Here is a 19,398-nt window from a genome sequence, read left to right on the forward strand (position 1 = left end):
AGGAGAAGCGGGAGCGTCGTCTCTGCCGTCCGACGTGACGCCGGTCGCTTTGCCCTCAGCTGTCGCAGGACTTTGACTTCTTCACGGTGGAGCTGGAGAAGAGCGTCAAGGGTTTCGGCTTCAGCATCCGCGGAGGGCGGGAGTACAAGATGGACCTGTTTGTCCTCAGGCTGGCCGAGGACGGCCCGGCGCTACGCAACGGCAGGATGCGGGTACGCCGCAAAAACCCAAACTGCTTCGTCTCTAAATCCTCATCATCAATGATTCTGGGTCCCATCAGGTGGGCGACCAGATCATCGAGATCAACGGCGAGACCACCCGGGACATGACCCACGGGCGCGCCATCGAGCTGATCAAGTCGGGCGGCAGGCGTGTGCGTCTCCTCTTGAAACGAGGCACGGGACAGGTTCCCGACTACGGTGAGTCGTCCTCGGCCGCCGCGTCCCGGGCTAACGTCACACGGACGACGACGCGCTCGCGGCTAATGTCGTCCGCTAACCGCCGTGGTGTCACTAACTGATTGCTCTAGGTTGTCGCCCCCCCTTCTTTAGGAATGGTATCTTCCGCTCACTCCATGTGCATGAAAAGTGACACGCATGGCGCCCCCTATTTCGTCCTCATGGGGCACCCCAAGGACACGGTTTGTGGCCGAGCCAAATCTTCTTCTTCTCACCCCTCGCTCACGCTTGCGTGGTGTGTGTGCGTGTTCCTAATGTTTTGACCCTCTCTGCCTCAGACAATAATATTAGAAAAAAAACAAGCTAGCGGTGTGACATCTATTTTTTTTATTTTATTTTAGCACGATCCAAGGTGCTCATTTGCATACCAAATGGTTATGCAAATAATGCAGGCTTGTTTTTCTCCAACATTTCAGCACTAATGCTACGCACTGGCGTGATCGTGCGTCATCCTGTGTGTGCTTTTGTGCTTATTGGACAAAAGGATCGGGACACACATGGAGCCAATGAATTTCAAATGTGTCCTTTGAGCTTTTTCATTTTGGATACTCATGCTGTGTCCCGATACTTTTGTACACAAAGTGCTGTTTGAGTTGCCATAATAAGCATGAAAGTTGAAGCATGTCTCACTCAGCATGTAAACACGAAGGCAGACATTTTGTAAATGGATACAGGTTGTTTGCTAATGGTTAGCCGCTAACCTGAACGCTTGCTCGCTGCCGCCCATATCACTTACCAGGGAAGGCCCCACCTTTTAAAGCCACATAGCTTTTCTTGGCGTCTACATCATGAATTTTTATCTGAGGAATCGATGGGATCATTTTGAAGCGCTTCCCTGCGGCATGCGTTTTATTTTGACGGCATGCCGGCAGCTGTTGCGGTGGCATGCGTCCGTCGCGGTACTCTGTTCTTTTTTTTCGTCCGTCCTGACCCACGTCCCCGCCGCGACTGTCTTCCAGACAATGGCGCCTCTTGGGACGCTCACCCTTCAGCCTCTCCCAGCCTGCCGGAAGTAACCGCACCGCTCGATAGACTTCCGGCGGCGAGCGTCGGGAGCGGCGGCGGACGGTCCGACCGCGAGGGATGCGAGGAGCGGCGTGCCGCACCGGGACGCCAGAGAATTCCCGAAGAAAGCGGCTTTCTTGCCACTCCCGCCGTACACGCGAACGGGACGAGCAGGCCGGGCCCGGAGCCCGGGCGGGAATCGGCGGGCGGGAAGTCCGCCGTCTCTCCGGGGCCCTGGAAGATCCCCGGATGGGACAGGCTGCGGGCGGGAACTTGGACCAGCTAACGGCGCGAGCCACCGAGGAAACCCAACGACTCGTTTTATTTATTCGACTACGGACTAAATTATTGGACACCCTCCACCTTAAAAACTGGACGTTCATCCACTTTTGTTTGGAGGAATCAGCCGAAACTGAGAAGCAATCAAATGTAAGCAGATTTTTATACGACAAGCCGGACTCTTTTTCTCGGACTTTGCCTTAACCGGACTGCGTGGGCCCAACAACAATCAGCGTGTAAATCAAACAGAAAGGCTGAGGAGCGACGCCGAGGAAGGCATGGAGTGCCTTAGGAAGGAGCGAGGGGCGGAGCGTAGATGTTTTTAACCAAGGCTGCTAGTAACCATGACGACCATACATGACGTACTGTGAATCTGATTCTGTCGACATCTCGTGCGCTTTTATGTCCCGCCGGTCCTAAAGTGCGGCTTGGCTCGGCTCGTGTGTATTTTTGTACAATCAAGTCCGTAGCGCTAATCGTGTTGTAAAGCAGAAGTCATCTCGGTTGCCACGGTGACAAGGGACTGTCAAGCACAACTTGGAAGCGTCTTTTGTCTTTTTCATCACTTTAGTTGGGCAACGAAAACCAAAATGTGTGCGTGCGTGCGTGCGTGCGTGCGTGCGTGTTGATGACAGCTCAGAATCACTGTGTAGTGTAAAACGAGAAAAAAAAAAAACGGTCGTCGCCAGACTTGTAGGTATGCGAAGCAACTATTTTTATGAAGAAAAATGCAGCACTACAAAAATATTAACTTGTTTTTGTTCCCAGAAATCTTGTATGATACTCTGAAGACTCAAATAAAACGTTGACACAATAGCAATGCTATGTATTGACTCACTGTGCCACAAACAAATAGTTTTGTTTTTTGTTTTTTTAATAATTCATATGCGGAATGAACTGGAGTGATTAATTACATCGTAGTGATTAATTTGGTGTTTCTGAAGCAGTTCACCGTGTGCATAGCAGGAGGTTATTGTTAAATGAGCTCACTCCGTTCACGTTTGTGATTTATTAACTATGTTTAATCTTAAATTGTGTCTTTCATTTTTTTAATACAGTATAACCATTGTTCGGTTGGATAAACGAGGCATGCACATTTGGAATTGCAGTGCATACGTTTGTCCACACGAAGGCGCACTGAATGAAAATGTCGTCTTTCCCCTGAATGTCCACTGGAGGTCGCTGTTGACTGGCTTTTAAACCCGCTTGGCTTTCCTCGTCGCTTTACCAGTTTTTATTAGTCACATGTTCATTTTTCATTGGCGTCCTCTGTGTTGTGCAATGTCCGTAACACTTTCTCCTGGTGTGGTTTACCGTCATCGTGCTGTAGTTCCTCTTCCGGTTTTTTTCGGTTGCTACTTCTTCTTTTAGTGTAGTCATTGAAATGAGCCCAGTTTGACTGAACCAAGTGTAAGAAGAAACCTGTTGGCGGTTGAATGAATGCGTTGCATTCAATTTGAAAAACAAAGCGTCTGTGAAACTGCAAATCCTCTTGATCTGCATGATGCAACAATTGGAAGGTCATGACAGGTTGACTCGCATGACTTGTTTGACTGGAACAACCCATGGAGGCAGCGGAAATCCCACAGTGTATGAAAGTTCCTATTTTGTCATGTCTTTTGTCTTGATGTATTCATTGGTTTTCATAATGATTGCAATCTGCACAACCTTACCAGTTTTTGTTTCTCCCCCCCCCCCCACAGTCACTGAAATCCGATAGCATCACAGACGTCATCTGCAGAAGTGACAGTGGGGTCCTGTGGCCCCAAAAGACTCGTTTGAGTGGTCTGGGCCGTTTCGATACACGCCTGCACATACAAGCAGGCATACTTGACATTCTCCAGACACGGCTGCTGCTCAGCCTGTTCTGCTATATGACGCTCACGTCATCATGGAGGAAGCTTTTAGGTGTCCTCGATACTTTTGGCTGCATGATTGACACATTTGATTCTATTTATAGGAACGAACATACGTACGTGCGTGCGTGCGTGCGTGCGTCGGTCGATGAGGTTTCCAATGAAAGAATGCTTCAATGAAATGATTCGAAGAATTGAATACAATGACGGATAGAATAGCAAATGTGTTGAAGTACTCTGCCGTTGTGAAGAAACTATTTGGGTAGCTATCTGGAAGCTAAAGATACTGATGGAATTTCTGCCAAGTAATCAAAGAGGCGGAGTGTCATTGACGTGTATCAATTTTGGGTTCAGGGCACGCCGGCGTGAACGATTAGGATGCGTTCGTTGTTTTGTAACTTCCAAGAAACGGCTGCCTGCGTAGCGTAGCCAGCTCGGCGGAAATTTGCTTGACGAAAGGAAAGGCGAGGGGGGGCGGGGCGGGGCGACACGTACTGTACCCGTCTGTCCGTTCATTCAGCGTTGCGTTGGGCGGACGGGCGGGTACCACATTTGTCATCGGGGTCGGGCGGAGGCTTTCTTTTTTTTCTCTCTCGCTCGCGCTCTCTCGCTCTCTCTCTCCCTCCCACAGACTCAGTGGTGGGAGCATCCGTTGGTCGAGGGGGGCGGCCGGTGGGAGGAGGCAGAGAGACCGCAGCTGCCGCGCCGCACCGCACCGCACCGCACTGCCTCTTTTGACAGGCGCGAGAGGACTGAAGCAAGCTCGCCACTCATGGCTACGGTAAGAAGCCGTTGATTCAGCCCATTTTCAGGAGCGAACGGCGGGCGGCTCGAGTGTTGAGTCTCGAGGGCCGTGTCGGGAGGCGGGCGGACGAGCGGCGGAACGCAGCCGCGAACGGCTCGCCTCCCCACCCTGGAGCATCTTCGGGTTTTGTCGGCTGCGTGGCGGGAGTGAGGAACACACGCGCTTCGAATACAAATGGCGTTTGAAAGCTACTGACACGGCTTGAACGGGTGGAGTGCTTTGCTTCAGACGGGCGGACGTGGAGACGCCTGACGCCGCCTTAGGTGGCTGGGCGTTGGGCGACGCGAGAGTCACCAAGCCGGCGGTTAGCTCGCCTCCGTTAGCCCCGCGCATACCGGAAGCGACGATGTTGGCCTTCACAATGAAACAACGTGGTGTTTTCTGGTTACTGGTTGTTTTGTTTTTTTTAACGCTAGAGTCATTGTACGTTGTTGTTGTTGTTTTAATTATTATTTAAAAATGTTAAGCTTACTCCACTTTTTGATATTTAGTATTCATGGTGCGCAGTTTCCTGACGTGTCAAAGTCGCACTCGTACTTTCAAAAGCTGCTTCGTCCATTATTATCCATCCATTATTATTTCTGCCTCCAACTACGACTGGGAATAATGAAGTAGGAAGAACCAACATCAAAATACGGGGAGTAGCGTTCCTGTGGTTTTTCTCATTTAAAGTTCATGTAAACTTGTATTCTTTAAACAAACCGGAAGTCCGCGTTGTTACCACGTCCGCCTTGACGAATGCTTAAATATGATTATTTGGTTAAAATCTCATGAAAAATGTGATGCCTTTTATGTTTGCAGCATATTATTATGTAACCTATATGACGTGTGCTTTTAGAATTACTTGATTTTTTTTTGTAAAAAATACTTATTTGGAAGACTTTCATTCTACTGGAAAATAGCCAAATTCTTCCCATGTAGCAAATTCATCTTGACGCCTCCCCACCACATTGTGTCGCCATGTGCACTTTTAATAGGCGCTACATAGGTGGCATGACATTGAAGAGGAAGGGCGTGGCGTTAATAGTATGTCACCAGCCCAGTGATGGAGTGGCCTGATGGGACCAATGAGCATCACTCACTCACTCACTCACTCACTCACACTGGCTGTCATCCAGTTCTGTACACGACATGAACCTGAGTTCCAACCGTGCTAATGTATACACGCGCGACACTGCTAATTATAGCCAAGTCCAAGTCGCATTTGTTGCCCAAGGAGGCCGTTTGAAAACGTACTGGCAGCCCATGTCGCTGTTTTAAAGATCATTATGCTGACTTTGTAGCAAGAAGACACGAAAGTGAATCAGAATGAGATTCTCATTCTGTAATCCGTGTTAACTGTATATTTATACTATTTTGTACTAAATGTTGCTTATTTGTAACAACAGTTTATTCTTAATTGAATATTTCCCTGCTGGTAATTTGGTTTAAAAAAAAAACAACAACTATTGAGTGATTGCAGATTCTCCTTCGAGACCTTTTGGTCCCGGTGTGGATTTCTCGGTCCGGGTCGGACGGCGGCTGTAATTACAGAAGACGCTTCGTGTTGTTGACTTTGATAACTCGTGATTGGCAGTTGAATGTTGACAGACACATAGAATGTGAATTTTATTTTGTCTTTGTTTCCTTTTTTCTTCTTTAATCTGTGTAATCTTGTAAGATTAGAGCAGGCCCACCCCATCATGGAAGCGACTTCCTGCCTGCTTTCAAGCGTACTAACACCATCGTGCCAGCCTTCCATTTCCCCCCCCCTCGGCCGCCACTCTGGTCGGCTTTTGTCCGCCAGTGATGCTATCAGGCCGAGTGCATCTGTCTAGCGCCGCCGCGGTCCCCGCACGCACGCACGCACGCACGCTAATGGACGGTCCGAGGCATCGTAGGTCTCAAAAGATGGCCGACTCTACGGCGGCGCCTCGAGAACTTAAGTCACGGCTCGAAAACCCGATTTCTTAAATCGTCTTCCTCGCCGGCAGCACCTCTGGCATCCATCTGAGATTTGAGGTGTTTAATCCAGGAGCTTGTCGACGCTGCAGTAACATTTCCCTTGTCAGGTGCTAATCCGTGGTGAAGTTCTGCCCCCCCCCCCCACAGACACTTTGGATTCCTTTGATGTGTGCAAGGTTCAGCCGAGTATAAATTGTTATTTAATACAGCAGGCGACAAGGAACGCCATTGTTTAGTTCAGTGGGAGGATTTGGTTTCCGCGTCCGGGCGGGATTCGGGCCGACCTGCCAGGAATCTGCCGCGTACCAAACAAGACTCGATAAACGTGCTGATGTCAGGTTGACCTCGGAGAAATGCACCGCCGCCGCCAGAAAATATCCTTACGCACTTGATCTTTTACGGTCAACGTGGAGCAACCGGGAAGTATCGACACCTCGTCACGCGGGTCCAAACCAGCCACGGAATTTGTGAATCCTTCACGTTATTAACCCAAATTTGCAGCTGCGCTCGCGTCCCGCCCCGCCGGATGGCCTCGGAGGCGGCGTTTGTGGTCCGAAGGGAACTGGCCGCCCGCCATCGCCCGATTTATTGTATCGAGTTGGCCCAAATAACGTGGCACGCTCCATTACTCTCTGCCGGTGCGGGGGATATGATCTAATTAAATTGCAGGGGCGGGGCCGGAGCGCATGGCGTGTCACCGGGAGACGACGCATCTGGGTCGGGTTCCGCCAGGCTAAACGATATTTGCATCACGAGGCGCCGCCCTCGCTCAAAACCACTCGGAAAGCTCCAGTCGAAGCGTCAGCGGCGAGATTCGTGGACCCGACCGAGCGCTATTTGATTGTTTTGAAGCTTGCCTATGTTCTCCCGCATGCAGGATCAGTGCAAAGACCGGGACCCCGTCGGGGAACAGACGGACGTCCGGACCCGACCGGGGGTGACGTCCGTGGCCGAATTCTACGCCGGCAAGAGCGTGCTCATCACGGGGGCGACGGGCTTCATGGGCAAGGTTCTGGTGGAGAAGCTGCTGCGCTCCTGCCCGGACGTGCGGGCGCTCTTCCTGCTGGTGCGACCCAAAGCCGGACAGTCCATGCAGCAGAGGGTGGATGACATGATGAAGTGCAAGGTGAGCTTGGAATTTGCAAAACGCGCCGCCGTCGGTGTCACCGCCACAATTTGTCAAAAATGCGTTTGGAGACGCGTCTCATCAGCAAACGTTGCCTTGGCGACCGGGATTATTTTAAGAATCTCTCCTGGGGGAACAAGGACAGCCAGGTGGTCAGGCAGCGCAGAAGTGGGCAGAGCGGCCAAGCGTGACTCATCAAAGCTCGGGATCGACGCCGGACGAGATGGCCCGGCGCGTTCTGCTTTGGCCCTCACGAGGTCCGCCCGTCAAGCTAGGCGACTGCGAGCGACAAAAGAATAGCTGCTAGAGGAAAAACCCGTTGTGCGCGCTCGCCTGGTAACTCAGTCAAGACGGCGACCTTTGAGCGCTCGTATTGTCAGAATGAAGCATTTGCGTGCGAGATGGGACACGATAAGCCTTCCACACTTAAGTGAGGAATGACTTGTGTAAAACCAGTAAGGTTGCAACGGCCGCAATTTCTCCGGTGGTCATAAAAAACTTCCTCAGAGGCGTCTTCATGCCTTGACCTTCTTGAGCGGGCGAGCGCATGACTGCAGGGGCGCGTGCGTGCGTGCGTGCGTACGTACGTACGTACGTACGTACGTGTGTGGCACTATTGTTTCCCGGCGCCCGGCACCGGCACTGAAGAGCTGGTTGAGCGGCCCACGGCGTCGCCCTCTTACACAAAGGCCGCCGTTGAAGCAGCGCTGGCATCCCCCCACACACACACACACACACACACACACACACACACGCACACGCGACCCCTGTAACCCCGGCCATCATCCTCGGCAACGACTCCCTTGACAGAGGAAGTCAAGCCGCGGAAATTGCCAACCCGCCGCGAGTGGAACTGTCAAGGAAGCGCAAAGCAACATTTTGTTTTTTTGAAGCATTTGCGGACGACACGGCCGGCCACCCGCCCCGCCTCCTCGGTGCCAGCTGCTGGCTGGCAGGCAGGCAGGCAGGCAGGGCCGTAACGTTTGCGTTGCATAACGCTTGATGCAACAACAACAACAACAAAAAACCCCACACATCCCTCCCCGCTTGGTCCGGCCGCGTTTCCAGACGATGGCCTCGGACGGATGCGGCGCACCAACGCAAACAGCTGTTCACCGTCGGTGGCGGTATTTAAGAAGCATCCTTCTCCGCAGCGGGAATGGTCCCCGTCGGCCGCCCCTCCGACATTCCTCACTTAAAGAATCCAAGTCTTTATCAGCCAGTGGGCGGGATTGTGTGCACGCAGAGTTGAGTTAATCTCTCGCCGCGTGTCGGAATGCCGCCCGACCCAGAATGGCCAGTTTTGATTCCGGTTGGCGTCAGCCGCCATCCATCATGGACTGGATGGATGCTCTGAAGTTTGGGGAGGCCGCTGACGTACATTCCCGAGCGCTGACTCGGGTCTCAAATATTCACTCCACTTCACGCCACGGAGACGATGGCAGCCTCGGCTCGACCGAGCTCTATTTGCACGTGTCTTTTAAGAAACAAACGTCTGCTATTTTGCGCAGCTGTTTGACCGCGTGCGGGCGGACGACGCCGACTTCCAGCGCAAGATCATCGCCGTCAGCAGCGAGATGACGCAGCCGGGCCTGGCCATCGGCCCCGAGGACGCCGACAAGCTGGCCGCTTGCGTCAACATCATCTTCCACTGCGCCGCCACCGTCCGCTTCGACGAGCCGCTCAAGTAAATAGCCCGGCGCTCGTAGCGGGCCCGCCGCCTGGTCTGAGCGCCGCTTCCTTCCCGTCTCCCGCCAGACACGCCGTGCAGCTCAACGTGATCGGCACGCAGCAGCTGCTGGCCCTGGCCCGCCGCATGCGCCACCTGGAGGCCTTCATCCACATCTCCACCGCCTATGCAAACTGCAACCGCAAGCACATCGACGAGGTGGTCTACCCGCCGCCCGTCGAGCCCCGCAAGCTCATCGAGTCCCTGGAGTGAGTTGGAATGAATATTTCCTTTGACTCCAGGTAGGTAGGTCTCAATTGCCTGGCTAACTTTCCTTCAGGTGGCTGGACGACGGCATCGTGCGGGACATCACGCCGCGGCTCATCGGCAACCGGCCCAACACGTACACCTACACTAAAGCGCTGGCCGAGTACGTGGTGCAGCAGGAGCAGGGCGAGCTCAACATCGGCATCATCCGCCCGTCTATCGTGGGGGCCAGCTGGCAGGAGCCCTTCCCGGTGAGATATCGATCTTGTAATCCCGCTCAAGTGGCGGAGGATTACGGCTTTTAATTGCCGCCGGCGAGGGGAGCGGCCCGACCGAGTTCGCGCGCGGGCGGGGCCGTTCCAGAAGACGCTTAAGCTGCTTTCATCCGTCCAAACATCTTCTCCGTCCCGCGCCTAGGCTTTCCCGCCCGTCTGGCGTCGGGATTACGTTTGTGAGACGCTTTTCCGTATCTTGTTTCGGCGTGGGGGTCACACCAGTCCCGTTTTAACTTTATTCTCCCAAGGTCTGACCTTTGACGACCTTTGCTCAAAGCAAAACGTGTCGACCCGGACGGCCGTCGCCCTCCGCATTACGTTGAATACGTTTCCTAATCCTCATCCCCGAGTGTCATTTTTTTAATGATCTCACATTACATTTTTATACGGGGCTTTCTAGAATGAAGCCAAATGTCATTTTGAACTGTGGCAGTGCAAGAGAGATTAAAAAAAATAAATAAATAAACGTCTTGTCCATCTGTTATCGCGACCTTGCCTTGGCATCGGCCTTGCGTCTTTTCCTGTTGTGCGCGTTATCGGACGCGACACGAGTTCGCCCGGCCGGCCGGCCGGCCGGCTCTTCTCGCTCTGGATGCATTTTTAATGGTCTCTAATTGACAATCACGGCCGCTGCGTCTCCCGCCGCAGGCAGGCCGTAACGCGATAAGGCTTGAACACGCACGCGTCTCTGTTAGCGTGATTGATTTGAGCTCCCGCGCGCGCTCTCTCTCTCTCCTCAGGGTTGGATCGACAACTTCAACGGGCCGAGCGGCGTCTTTATCGCTGTAAGTAGGACAGGCTCCGGCTCGCTGGCTCGCTGGCTGACGCACACACCTGAATGTTGTGACACGCTACCTACCCGGCAGGCCGGCAAGGGCATCCTGCGCACCATGCGGGCCAACAACGACGCCGTGGCCGACCTGATCCCCGTGGACGTGGTCATCAACCTCACGCTGGCAGCGGGCTGGTACACGGCCGTGCACAAGTAAGTCGGTCGGTCGGTCGGCAAGGCCCTGCCCTCAAAGTGTCCAAGCAGATCCTAACGGCTCTTTCTTGGCCCCGTCCGTCGTCCGCAGACCCAAAACGGCTCTGGTGTACAACTGCACGACCGGCGCCATCAACCCCTTCCACTGGGGCGAGATCGGTAAGTCGCGTCCAGTGCAAGCACGTTGTACTTTTAGCTTCCGAAAATGTGCCTATGGAAATTGAAGTAAAGGTGGGCCTCTTGCGGCCCCTGCTGGCCACAGAAGACAATCGAGAGGAAAAAAATCCGCATTTGTGATATGAGGAGGTCTGCTGTTTGACCTCAAAGAAAGCAAATTTAAGCCTAAAGTGCATGATTACAATTTGGCCACAATGAGCCAGATGCTCACCAAAAGGCCCACGGGCCACACCTTGGACACGCTAACCACAGTATTATTGGATGTCATGTCATGGCATCAGACGGTTGATTTTTTTTTTTCCATTAGCAGGCGTGTGAGCAGGATATCCGGCTGACAGTGTGTCACGGGGGGGGGGGGGCATCTTTTTCTGCTTCCTGTCAGATTAGCGAGCACGCTGGGAATTGCTAGCAGATGGCCGCTGGCGGGATTAGGCCTCATTTTCACCATCATGGGAGAAAGAACAAGCTAGCATTGTGGTTTGGCATTCCGTTGATTTTGTCGGAGGGCCCTCCAGTCCGCCGTCCTCTCGCATCTGGTCATCTCCCGATCGGTTGCCGTGGCAACAGAGGCCCGCCGTGGCGTGCCGTGATGTAACGGTCCGGCGGTCACGCGGCTCCTCCGGCAGCTGGGAAGAGCTCATGCTTTTTGCATCCCTCCTTAGAGTACCACGTGATGTCGACCTTCAAGAGGAACCCCCTGGAGCAGGCCTTCCGCCGACCCAACGCCAACATCACCTCCAACTATCTCATCTACCAGTACTGGATCCTGGTCAGCCACAAGTTCCCCGCCCTGATCTACGACCTGGTCCTGCGCCTGTCGGGACAGAAGCCGCAGTAAGTCGCCTCCCGGTTGTAAGGGGGGGGGGGGGGGAAATGGTTCTGATCCCTCGTGATATCCCATCCAGGATGATGCGCATCTTCAACCGGCTTCACAAGGCCATCAGCCTGTTGGAGTACTTCAGCAGCCAGGATTGGGAGTGGAACTCTGAGAATATTAGCATGCTGATGTCGCAGATGAGCCCGGAGGACCGCAAGGTAGTCTCCAAGAGAGAGACTTCTGCCCTTTCCATTTGACCAACTGGTTTGCTTTGTCAGACGTTCAACTTTGACGTGCGCCAGCTCAACTGGCCCGAGTACATCGAGAACTACTGCATCGGCACCAAGAAGTACGTCCTGAACGAGGACATGTCTGACATACCGGCCGCCAGGCAGCACCTGAGGAAGTAAGTCGCGCAGCTCTCTTGAGTTAGGTGCGCCCTCTGCTGGTCGCATTCTGCCGTCGTTCAGTCAGGCCAGTCAATCAAACATTCATTCGACTGATTTGTCTGTAAACGTATGGAACGACACGACTGTTTTGCAGATTGAGGAACATCCGCTACACCTTCAACACGGTGCTGGTGGTCTTCATCTGGAGGGTGTTCATCGCTCGCTCGCAGATGGCGCGCAACATCTGGTACTTTGTGGTCAGCCTGTGTTTCAAGTTCCTGTCCTACTTCCGTGCGTCCAGCACCCTGACCAACTGACGGCGCTCGGGACAGCCCGGAGCGTCCTACCTACCTACCAACCGACCTGTCCGTCCGTCCGTCCGCCCCGCCCCGCCCCCACAAAGTGTCATTGATTCTGGTGTTTTCTTTCTCCTAATATATGCAACACAGCGCCTTTTCCCTCGCCGCCACTGCGTACTTGCCTTCTGCTTTTGTTACTTGAAACTCGGCGTGGAGTCGAGGAACTTTTTCTTTTGTGGGACTTCCGAGTCTTGTTGGATTTCTGCAGGGCTTCTATAATACTGCCTTTTTTGAAAGATGACGCACGGGGAAAAAAAAAAAGACTTTTTTTTTTTTCTTCTCTTTTTTCCTTCATCTGCCGTCTTTCCTACTGTTGGTCTACGACCCCTATTTGCCCTCTTTGTACTGACACTGAGTTTACTACTTTTTCATCTTTGTACTCAAAGCTTAGCGAAAAATTTGGCTTTTCCCACAACGTAACTGCGAGAAAAGCACACAGATGGTTCCACGGTGTCATTCTCAGCTTCCTTAACACGGTGATGTATTTGCGTCAAAGGGAAATGAACAATATATTGCGCTAATGCCTCTTTCACTAGTGTAAAAGGAGAAGGAACAAGGGAAAAAAAGTATTGGGCGATTTGCGGCATGACACCCTTGTAAAGTGGTTTGCTGTGAGAAAAACAAATGTGGGCCAAGTGCGCATCAACATCAGTGATTTTTGTGGAGAAAATTGAAGGTCCAATACAAATCTCAAAAGTATTCATCACTGAGGGGCACTTTAAAAGAATGTTTCCCCTCAAGGAGAGCAGAAGGGGCTAAGTACGCATCCATGAGGGACACCTTCAAACATGTTTGAAACTCAACCGACCCCTTTAGTTCAAAAACTCTGTCGTTCTTTTGAGTTTTCCCTTTGTACGTGTTCTTAATTTGAAAGATGTGTAAATAGTTATTCTTATAAAACTACCAAAAATCATTTGGGAAGTATTCTCGACATGTCTTACGAAACAGCGTTGTTGACTCTTGAGCCATTTGGAGTTAGGCAGCGGAAGGGGGAGGGGGAAAAAGGGACAAAAAGTAAACATTTATGCAAAGTGTGTTTCTGATTTGTGATGTGAGCGACCTCTTGATTTTCCCAAAGAGGATTACGAGCCAAAACGTCGTCGGATTAGCACTGAAGGCCAAAGTACTGTTAAGTGACAACAGCGACCACAAACGTGATCAGTGATGCCATCAGACGTCTGTTGTTCCATGCTTCATTAAGTGTGAAATAAACCAGACGAGAGTGCCCGTCCACTTTTGTACTGGCAGCGCTTGCCTTGTTTCATGTCTGTTTTTTTCAAAGACAAAAAAATATATAGATCTATTTTGCATTAAATGACACTTTGTACAAACGCTCTACATTTTTACTACGTCTTCGTCCCACATATTTTTATGTATCACTATATTTCAAACAAATTTTGTTAGATCAATGATAAAGCGTTTTGTCAATCAATTTAGTTTAGCCATCATTATGCAGTGACATTAGCTGAGTTGACTGTTTTTGATCGCTACGTGACGTCACCGTTGTGCCCGAAGCTTGGCCACGAGAGGGCGCTACCCCTACGCCGAAATGACAGCGAGCTGGGAAGACGAGCTGGATTTTGAAAAATAGACTTACTGATAATACTATTGAACTCGTCATGGCATTTAATTCACTGCAGGACATTTTTTTTTGCAATGTTTAAAAGGACTTACATGGCCTGATGGCAGAGCCTGAGGGTGGTCGGTGGTTCACCGCACAGGCACGGTCGCACGTAGGGCATGTCAGCTAGTGTTGGATCGTGAGTGAACGATTCGTTCAAAAGAACGAATCTTTTCAGTGAACGAATCACTTTTTTCAGTTCATATGACTTCAACCAGTCAAAACACTTACAGTAGTTTTTAAATAACGTGTATGCATATATATATACGCCTAAATGTTGTTATCCAATGTGTCTACTGCAATTTTACATTAGATTGCTGGTTTGAAATGTACTTTTATCGTTATTATTTTAATAAACATTTATGTTGAAACTTGTCTGGTGTTCCTTGTTTTTATATTCGCCAATTAAAACATAAAAATCGGACATTTGCTTAACTGCTTTATATGACAATATGTATGTGTTTTATGTTGTTATATGAGTTGGTTGATATCATAGATCTCTCAGGTATCTGAGATATCACAGATATCAGATCTGTTAACTATAAAGGACACCTGAAAATGGCGGTGTACCTAATGGAGTGTCCGAGTGACGTCACAGATCCAACAGCCAATCAAAAAGTGAGGGTGAGGGCGGGTGTGGCACTTTTCACTTTCATTTAAGCGTCGAGCATGATTTTTCCCTAATGAAGTGGCCTGTGAATAGGGACACCTGAAAATGGCGGTGTACCTAATGGAGTGTCCGAGTGACGTCACGGATCAAACAGCCAATCAGAAAGTGGGGGTGAGGGCGGGTGTGGCACTTTTCACTTTCACTTAAACTTTTTCCCTAATGAAGTGATTAGGTACACCTGTGTCCGTGTGACGTCACGGATCCAACAGCCAATCAGAAAGTGGGGGTGAGGGCGGGTGTGGCACTTTTCACTTTCACTTAAACTTTTTCCCTAATGAAGTGATTAGGTACACCTGTGTCCGTGTGACGTCACGGATCCAACAGCCAATCAGAAAGTGGGGGTGAGGGCGGGTGTGGCACTTTTCACTTTCACTTAAACTTTTTCCCTAATGAAGTGATTAGGTACACCTGTGTCCGTGTGACGTCACGGATCCAACAGCCAATCAGAAAGTGGGGGTGAGGGCGGGTGTGGCACTTTTCACTTTCACTTAAACTTTTTCCCTAAGGAAGTGATTAGGTACACCTGTGTCCGTGTGACGTCACGGATCCAACAGCCAATCAGAAAGTGGGGGTGAGGGCGGGTGTGGTACTTTTCACTTTCACTTAAACGTTTTCCCTAAGGAAGTGATTAGGTACACCTGTGTCCGTGTGACGTCACAGATCCAACAGCCAATCAGAAAGTGGGGGTGAGGGCGGGTGTGGCACGTTTCACTTTCATTTAAACTTCGACTCATTAAGAGAACCCCCCATTTTTCCAATGGTTAAATAACAAAATAAATCAACAATTGTTAAATGTACATGTCAACTTGTTTATTTCGTGATAATTCTTTTTTGTTGTTAGATGAATCGACTTGGCAGTTATTTAATGAGTCGTTTTTGGAAGATTGAATTATTCCACTTAGTGTCCAGTAGAAGGCAGCAAAGCGCCGCACACTGTCTAATCTGCAGTGGTGGAAAAGACGAAGAAGTCGTTCATCCCTTTTTCCTCTGTCCACCCTAAAAAGCAGACATCATGGTGAGTTTCGATTCTTGTACTCTGTTTTTTTTTAATACTTATAAAAGACCAATAGAACCGAACGCCGAATTTCCGTTCAAGTCAAGCATACTGAGGGGCACCTTTGGAAGATGACATCGCACCCACGTCTTGCCTCTCTTAGCTCTCCGTTAGCTGGCTATGCTAACCGGCGAGCACATGGGCGTATCAGTACGCTAGTGACTAAGATGATGCTAACTACTGGTAGCTCTTCGCCGTGATTACATTTATACATTTCAGTGTCCGTTCACTATGTTATTAATTGTTATAAGATTAAGTTTTTTTTGTGCATTTTGTTTAGCTTTCATAGCTCTTTAGGCGCCTCGGCTAAAGCTAGTCGTTTTGTCTTTGTGGCTGTCAGTCAGAGCCTCATTAAGGGATATGAGGTCAAATATGGGTAAGATGTGAAGAAACTGGTGAAATACTGCGTTGCATCATGTACTGTTTGTAAAAATTTCTCCTTGGATGTTCGTTGGCAGCAACGTTTTATCCTTTTATTATCTTTTCTCGAAGCTTCTCTTGGGTGCGGCGTTCAGGGGTGCTCGGATTTATTGACTTTTGAGTGTTTTGTATTTTTTTTTTTTAGATGATATTGTTTTGCAGTATTTTACAAGCAATCATTGTTGTGAATTTGCCTGATGTTTTTTCTGCAGGCTTCCCTTTCGATGGCCCCGGTTAACATCTTCAAACAAGGAGCTGATGAAGAAAAAGCTGAAACTGCCCGTCTGGTGCGTGTATTTGTGCTTTATCTCTAAATTGGGGGAAAACCTGTCAATGTTAAGCTCAACGATTTGAACTTGCCCCCGCAGTCGTCATTTGTGGGGGCCATTGCCATCGGAGACCTGGTGAAAAGCACCCTGGGACCCAAAGGCATGGTGAGTTCATTTGTTTGTCTTCCAGCTCGGTGCTCAAATGCCATTGATGAGCTAATGGGACATAAGCTCAGCTCATGTGCATTGTGTTTTTCAGGACAAGATCCTGCTGGGCGGCGGCAAAAGCGGCTCCGTGACGGTGACCAATGACGGCGCCACCATCCTCAAGGCCATCGGCGTTGACAACCCTGCCGCCAAAGTTCTGGTTGGTGAGTAAAAACACCTGTCGAGTGTGCACATCTACGGGGAGGTTATGCACCTTTTTGTTTATGTGTACGTGCGCAGACATGTCAAAGGTTCAAGACGATGAAGTCGGCGACGGGACTACGTCTGTCACCGTTCTGGCGGCCGAGCTTCTCCGGGTAAGACCCTGTCAAGTTTTAGTCTCAGAGGCCACACTTTATTGTGAATGAGGTGGAATACGGAATTTTAATATACTTCCTACACTGGCGTAACACACTTCCTCTTTGACTGACAGGAGGCGGAGCTTCTGATCGCCAAGAAGATCCACCCGCAGACAATAATCTCTGGGTGGAGGAAGGCCACGCAGGTAGCCAGAGATGCTTTGAGGGAGGCGGCCGTGGACCACAGGTGCTCTGCTCCGATTGGCTCCTGAAATTATTCGGCTGGCCGGCCGGGCGTGGCTATTCAGCATATCTAATCTCCAAATATTGCTTTGTTTTTTTTTCCTGCGTATTTCCGTAGCAACGACACAGCCCGTTTCCAAGAGGACCTCCTGAACATTGCGCGCACCACGCTGTCCTCCAAGTTGCTGACCCACCACAAGGATCACTTTGCCAAGCTGGCCGTGGACGCCGTCATGAGGCTGAAGGGCTCTGGCAACCTGGAGGCCATCCACGTCATCAAGAAGCTCGGCGGCAGCCTCACCGATTCCTACCTGGACGAAGGTGAACGAGCGCACCCGAAGGCGGCAAAACGCTCGTACTCTGATACTGACTCCGGCTTTGTTTGTTCAGGCTTCCTGCTGGACAAGAAGATCGGGGTGAACCAACCCAAGAGGCTGGAAAACGCCAACATCCTCATCGCCAACACGGGCATGGATACGGATAAGATCAAGGTGGGTGACAGCTGGCCGGACGATGAAGAGAAAGGGCCGAGATGACCTCGCCGATTCTCTCGTCCGTGCAGATCTTTGGTTCGAGGGTCCGCGTGGACTCCACGGCCAAGGTGGCTGAGATCGAGCTGGCCGAGAAGGAGAAGATGAAGGAGAAGGTGGAGCGCATCCTCAAGCACGGCATCAACTGCTTTATCAACAGGTCACTCGGCCATCCATCCTCGCTACTCCTGTTTTTGTTTTTTTTTTGCCACTGACCAAATTTGGACGTCATCGGTTGACCATATACAGAAATGTCATGTGTGCGTTGACTCGGCAGGCAGCTGATCTACAACTATCCCGAGCAGCTCTTCGCTCAGGCCGGCGTCATGGCCATCGAGCACGCCGACTTTGCCGGCGTGGAGCGCCTGGCCCTCGTCACTGGTACGTGACCTCGCTGCGATGTCATCGCCCGGTGCGCTTGAGCCCGTTTTTGAAAAGTGCGCGTGCGCCGTAGGCGGCGAGATCACGTCGACGTTCGAGCATCCCGAGTTGGTGCGGCTGGGCCACTGCAAGCTCATCGAGGAGGTGATGATCGGCGAGGACATGCTCATCCACTTCTCGGGCGTCGCCATGGGTACGCACATGAAAAGCCCTTTGGAGCAGTTTCTTTTTCATAATTCAATGCACTAGTGCAATACGAAATCCGTCAATTCCACTGACTAAACCTGAGTTGTGACGGTGCAGGTGAAGCGTGCACCATCGTGCTGCGAGGAGCCACTCAGCAGATTCTGGACGAGGCGGAACGCTCTCTGCACGACGCCCTGTGTGTACTGGCGCAGACTGTCAAGGAGCCGCGCACCGTCTACGGAGGAGGTAAAAAAAAAAAAAGAAAAAAGAAATTCTACCAGGCATAAACAAAAAGAATTAATCCCGTTGCGGTGTTGTGTGTTGAGGCTGCTCTGAGATGCTGATGGCCAAGGTGGTGAGCGATTTGGCCAACAAGACACCGGGCAAGGAGGCGGTCGCCATGGAGTCCTTTGCAAAGGCTTTGAGGATGGTAAAAAAAAAAAAAAAAAAAAGGCTTGCTAAATGGATGGATGAGGTGATTTATTTATTTCATGCTTTCCTTGTCAGCTGCCCACCATCATCGCAGACAACGCCGGCTACGACAGCGCCGACCTGGTGGCCCAACTGCGCGCGGCGCACCAGGACAACAAGACCGCCTTCGGTTTGAGTGAGTGGACGCACGAGAGCGCTTAAGATGGAGGAAGTTCCCCGACTGAGTACTTTTGGTTTGCCCGCAGACATGTGGGAGGGCACGGTGGGCGACATGGCGGCTCTGGGCGTGACCGAGTCCTTCCAGGTGAAGCGTCAGGTGCTGCTGAGCGCCTCCGAGGCGGCCGAGATGATCCTTAGGGTGGACAACATCATCAAAGCCGCGCCCAGGTCAGTCACGCGCATAAGTGGACACCGGACGGACGCCCAAATGGACTCGCTGACGCCCCGTCCGTCTTGTTTGATTGCAGGAAGAGAGTTCCTGACCACCATCCGTGTTAGATGAAGATCGCCATCTTTATTTATCGGTGTACTTCCAAAAAAAAAAATTTCCTTCTTCTGTGGTGGGAGCACTTTTTAGGCAGGCTAGCGTATCAACCATTTGTCCGCAACGCATCTTTTTGAAAAGTTTTCTTTGGTTTTGTTGACTCCAATAAAAACGAAGGTTACATCAAGTCT

At 51.0% G+C, this 19,398-nt stretch overlaps 3 protein-coding genes across 10 annotated transcripts in view; all 3 read left to right on the top strand.

Annotated features, from left to right (window-relative positions):
• The window catches only part of magi2a (membrane associated guanylate kinase, WW and PDZ domain containing 2a), a 36,545-nt gene extending 33,971 nt beyond the window's left edge, over positions 1-2,574 (top strand). For 3 of the 6 annotated variants that reach the window (XM_085901916.1, XM_085901917.1, XM_085901918.1), the window contains exons 18-20: positions 60-212; positions 281-419; positions 1,418-2,574. In XM_085901916.1, coding sequence (XP_085758042.1) covers positions 60-212; positions 281-419; positions 1,418-1,749 — 624 coding nt within the window. In that variant the 3' untranslated portion in view covers positions 1,750-2,574. Of the gene's footprint in view, positions 1-59; positions 213-280; positions 420-529; positions 641-1,417 lie in introns of all 6 variants that reach the window. The other 3 variants (XM_085901919.1, XM_085901922.1, XM_085901920.1) reach the window with 2 other exon arrangements.
• Positions 2,575-3,010: 436 nt separating this feature from the next.
• LOC147040475 (fatty acyl-CoA reductase 1) lies at positions 3,011-13,742 on the top strand. 3 transcript variants are annotated; one of them, XM_085901924.1, is made up of 13 exons: positions 3,011-3,332; positions 3,446-4,379; positions 7,225-7,473; positions 8,985-9,160; positions 9,232-9,411; positions 9,483-9,660; positions 10,425-10,469; positions 10,551-10,669; positions 10,761-10,828; positions 11,509-11,680; positions 11,752-11,881; positions 11,942-12,069; positions 12,207-13,742. In XM_085901924.1, the coding sequence occupies exons 2-13, from the start codon at positions 4,371-4,373 to the stop codon at positions 12,367-12,369; spliced, it is 1,617 nt and encodes a 538-aa protein (XP_085758050.1). In that variant the 5' UTR covers positions 3,011-3,332; positions 3,446-4,370; the 3' UTR covers positions 12,370-13,742. The 3 variants fall into 3 exon arrangements, with proteins under 3 accessions (XP_085758050.1, XP_085758049.1, XP_085758051.1); XM_085901923.1 differs by having other exon boundaries at positions 3,011-4,379; XM_085901925.1 differs by lacking the exons at positions 3,011-3,332; positions 3,446-4,379 and adding an exon at positions 4,451-6,454.
• Positions 13,743-15,412: 1,670 nt separating this feature from the next.
• Positions 15,413-19,394, top strand: cct2 (chaperonin containing TCP1, subunit 2 (beta)). Its single transcript, XM_085902319.1, has 16 exons — positions 15,413-15,717; positions 16,389-16,463; positions 16,545-16,610; positions 16,705-16,816; positions 16,893-16,969; positions 17,086-17,198; positions 17,313-17,515; positions 17,585-17,685; positions 17,757-17,884; positions 18,002-18,105; positions 18,179-18,298; positions 18,409-18,537; positions 18,618-18,721; positions 18,799-18,898; positions 18,969-19,110; positions 19,191-19,394. Exons 1-16 carry the CDS (start codon positions 15,715-15,717, stop codon positions 19,219-19,221), a joined length of 1,608 nt encoding a protein of 535 aa, XP_085758445.1. The 5' UTR covers positions 15,413-15,714; the 3' UTR covers positions 19,222-19,394.
• The last annotated feature ends 4 nt before the right edge of the window (positions 19,395-19,398 follow it).

Source organism: Syngnathus leptorhynchus, chromosome 21, assembly GCF_054491065.1.
Source record: "Syngnathus leptorhynchus isolate UIUO chromosome 21, UIUO_Slep, whole genome shotgun sequence".
Taxonomy (NCBI): Eukaryota; Metazoa; Chordata; class Actinopteri; order Syngnathiformes; family Syngnathidae; genus Syngnathus; species Syngnathus leptorhynchus.

Coding starts and splice junctions, on each gene's coding strand:
- LOC147040475 (XM_085901923.1), top strand. Junction 7,474..8,984: donor ATGACATGATGAAGTGCAAG/GTGAGCTTGGAA, acceptor TATTTTGCGCAG/CTGTTTGACCGCGTGCGGGC. Junction 11,681..11,751: donor CTGTCGGGACAGAAGCCGCA/GTAAGTCGCCTC, acceptor TATCCCATCCAG/GATGATGCGCATCTTCAACC.
- cct2 (XM_085902319.1), top strand. Junction 16,817..16,892: donor TGCCGCCAAAGTTCTGGTTG/GTGAGTAAAAAC, acceptor GTACGTGCGCAG/ACATGTCAAAGGTTCAAGAC. Junction 18,538..18,617: donor GCGCACCGTCTACGGAGGAG/GTAAAAAAAAAA, acceptor TTGTGTGTTGAG/GCTGCTCTGAGATGCTGATG.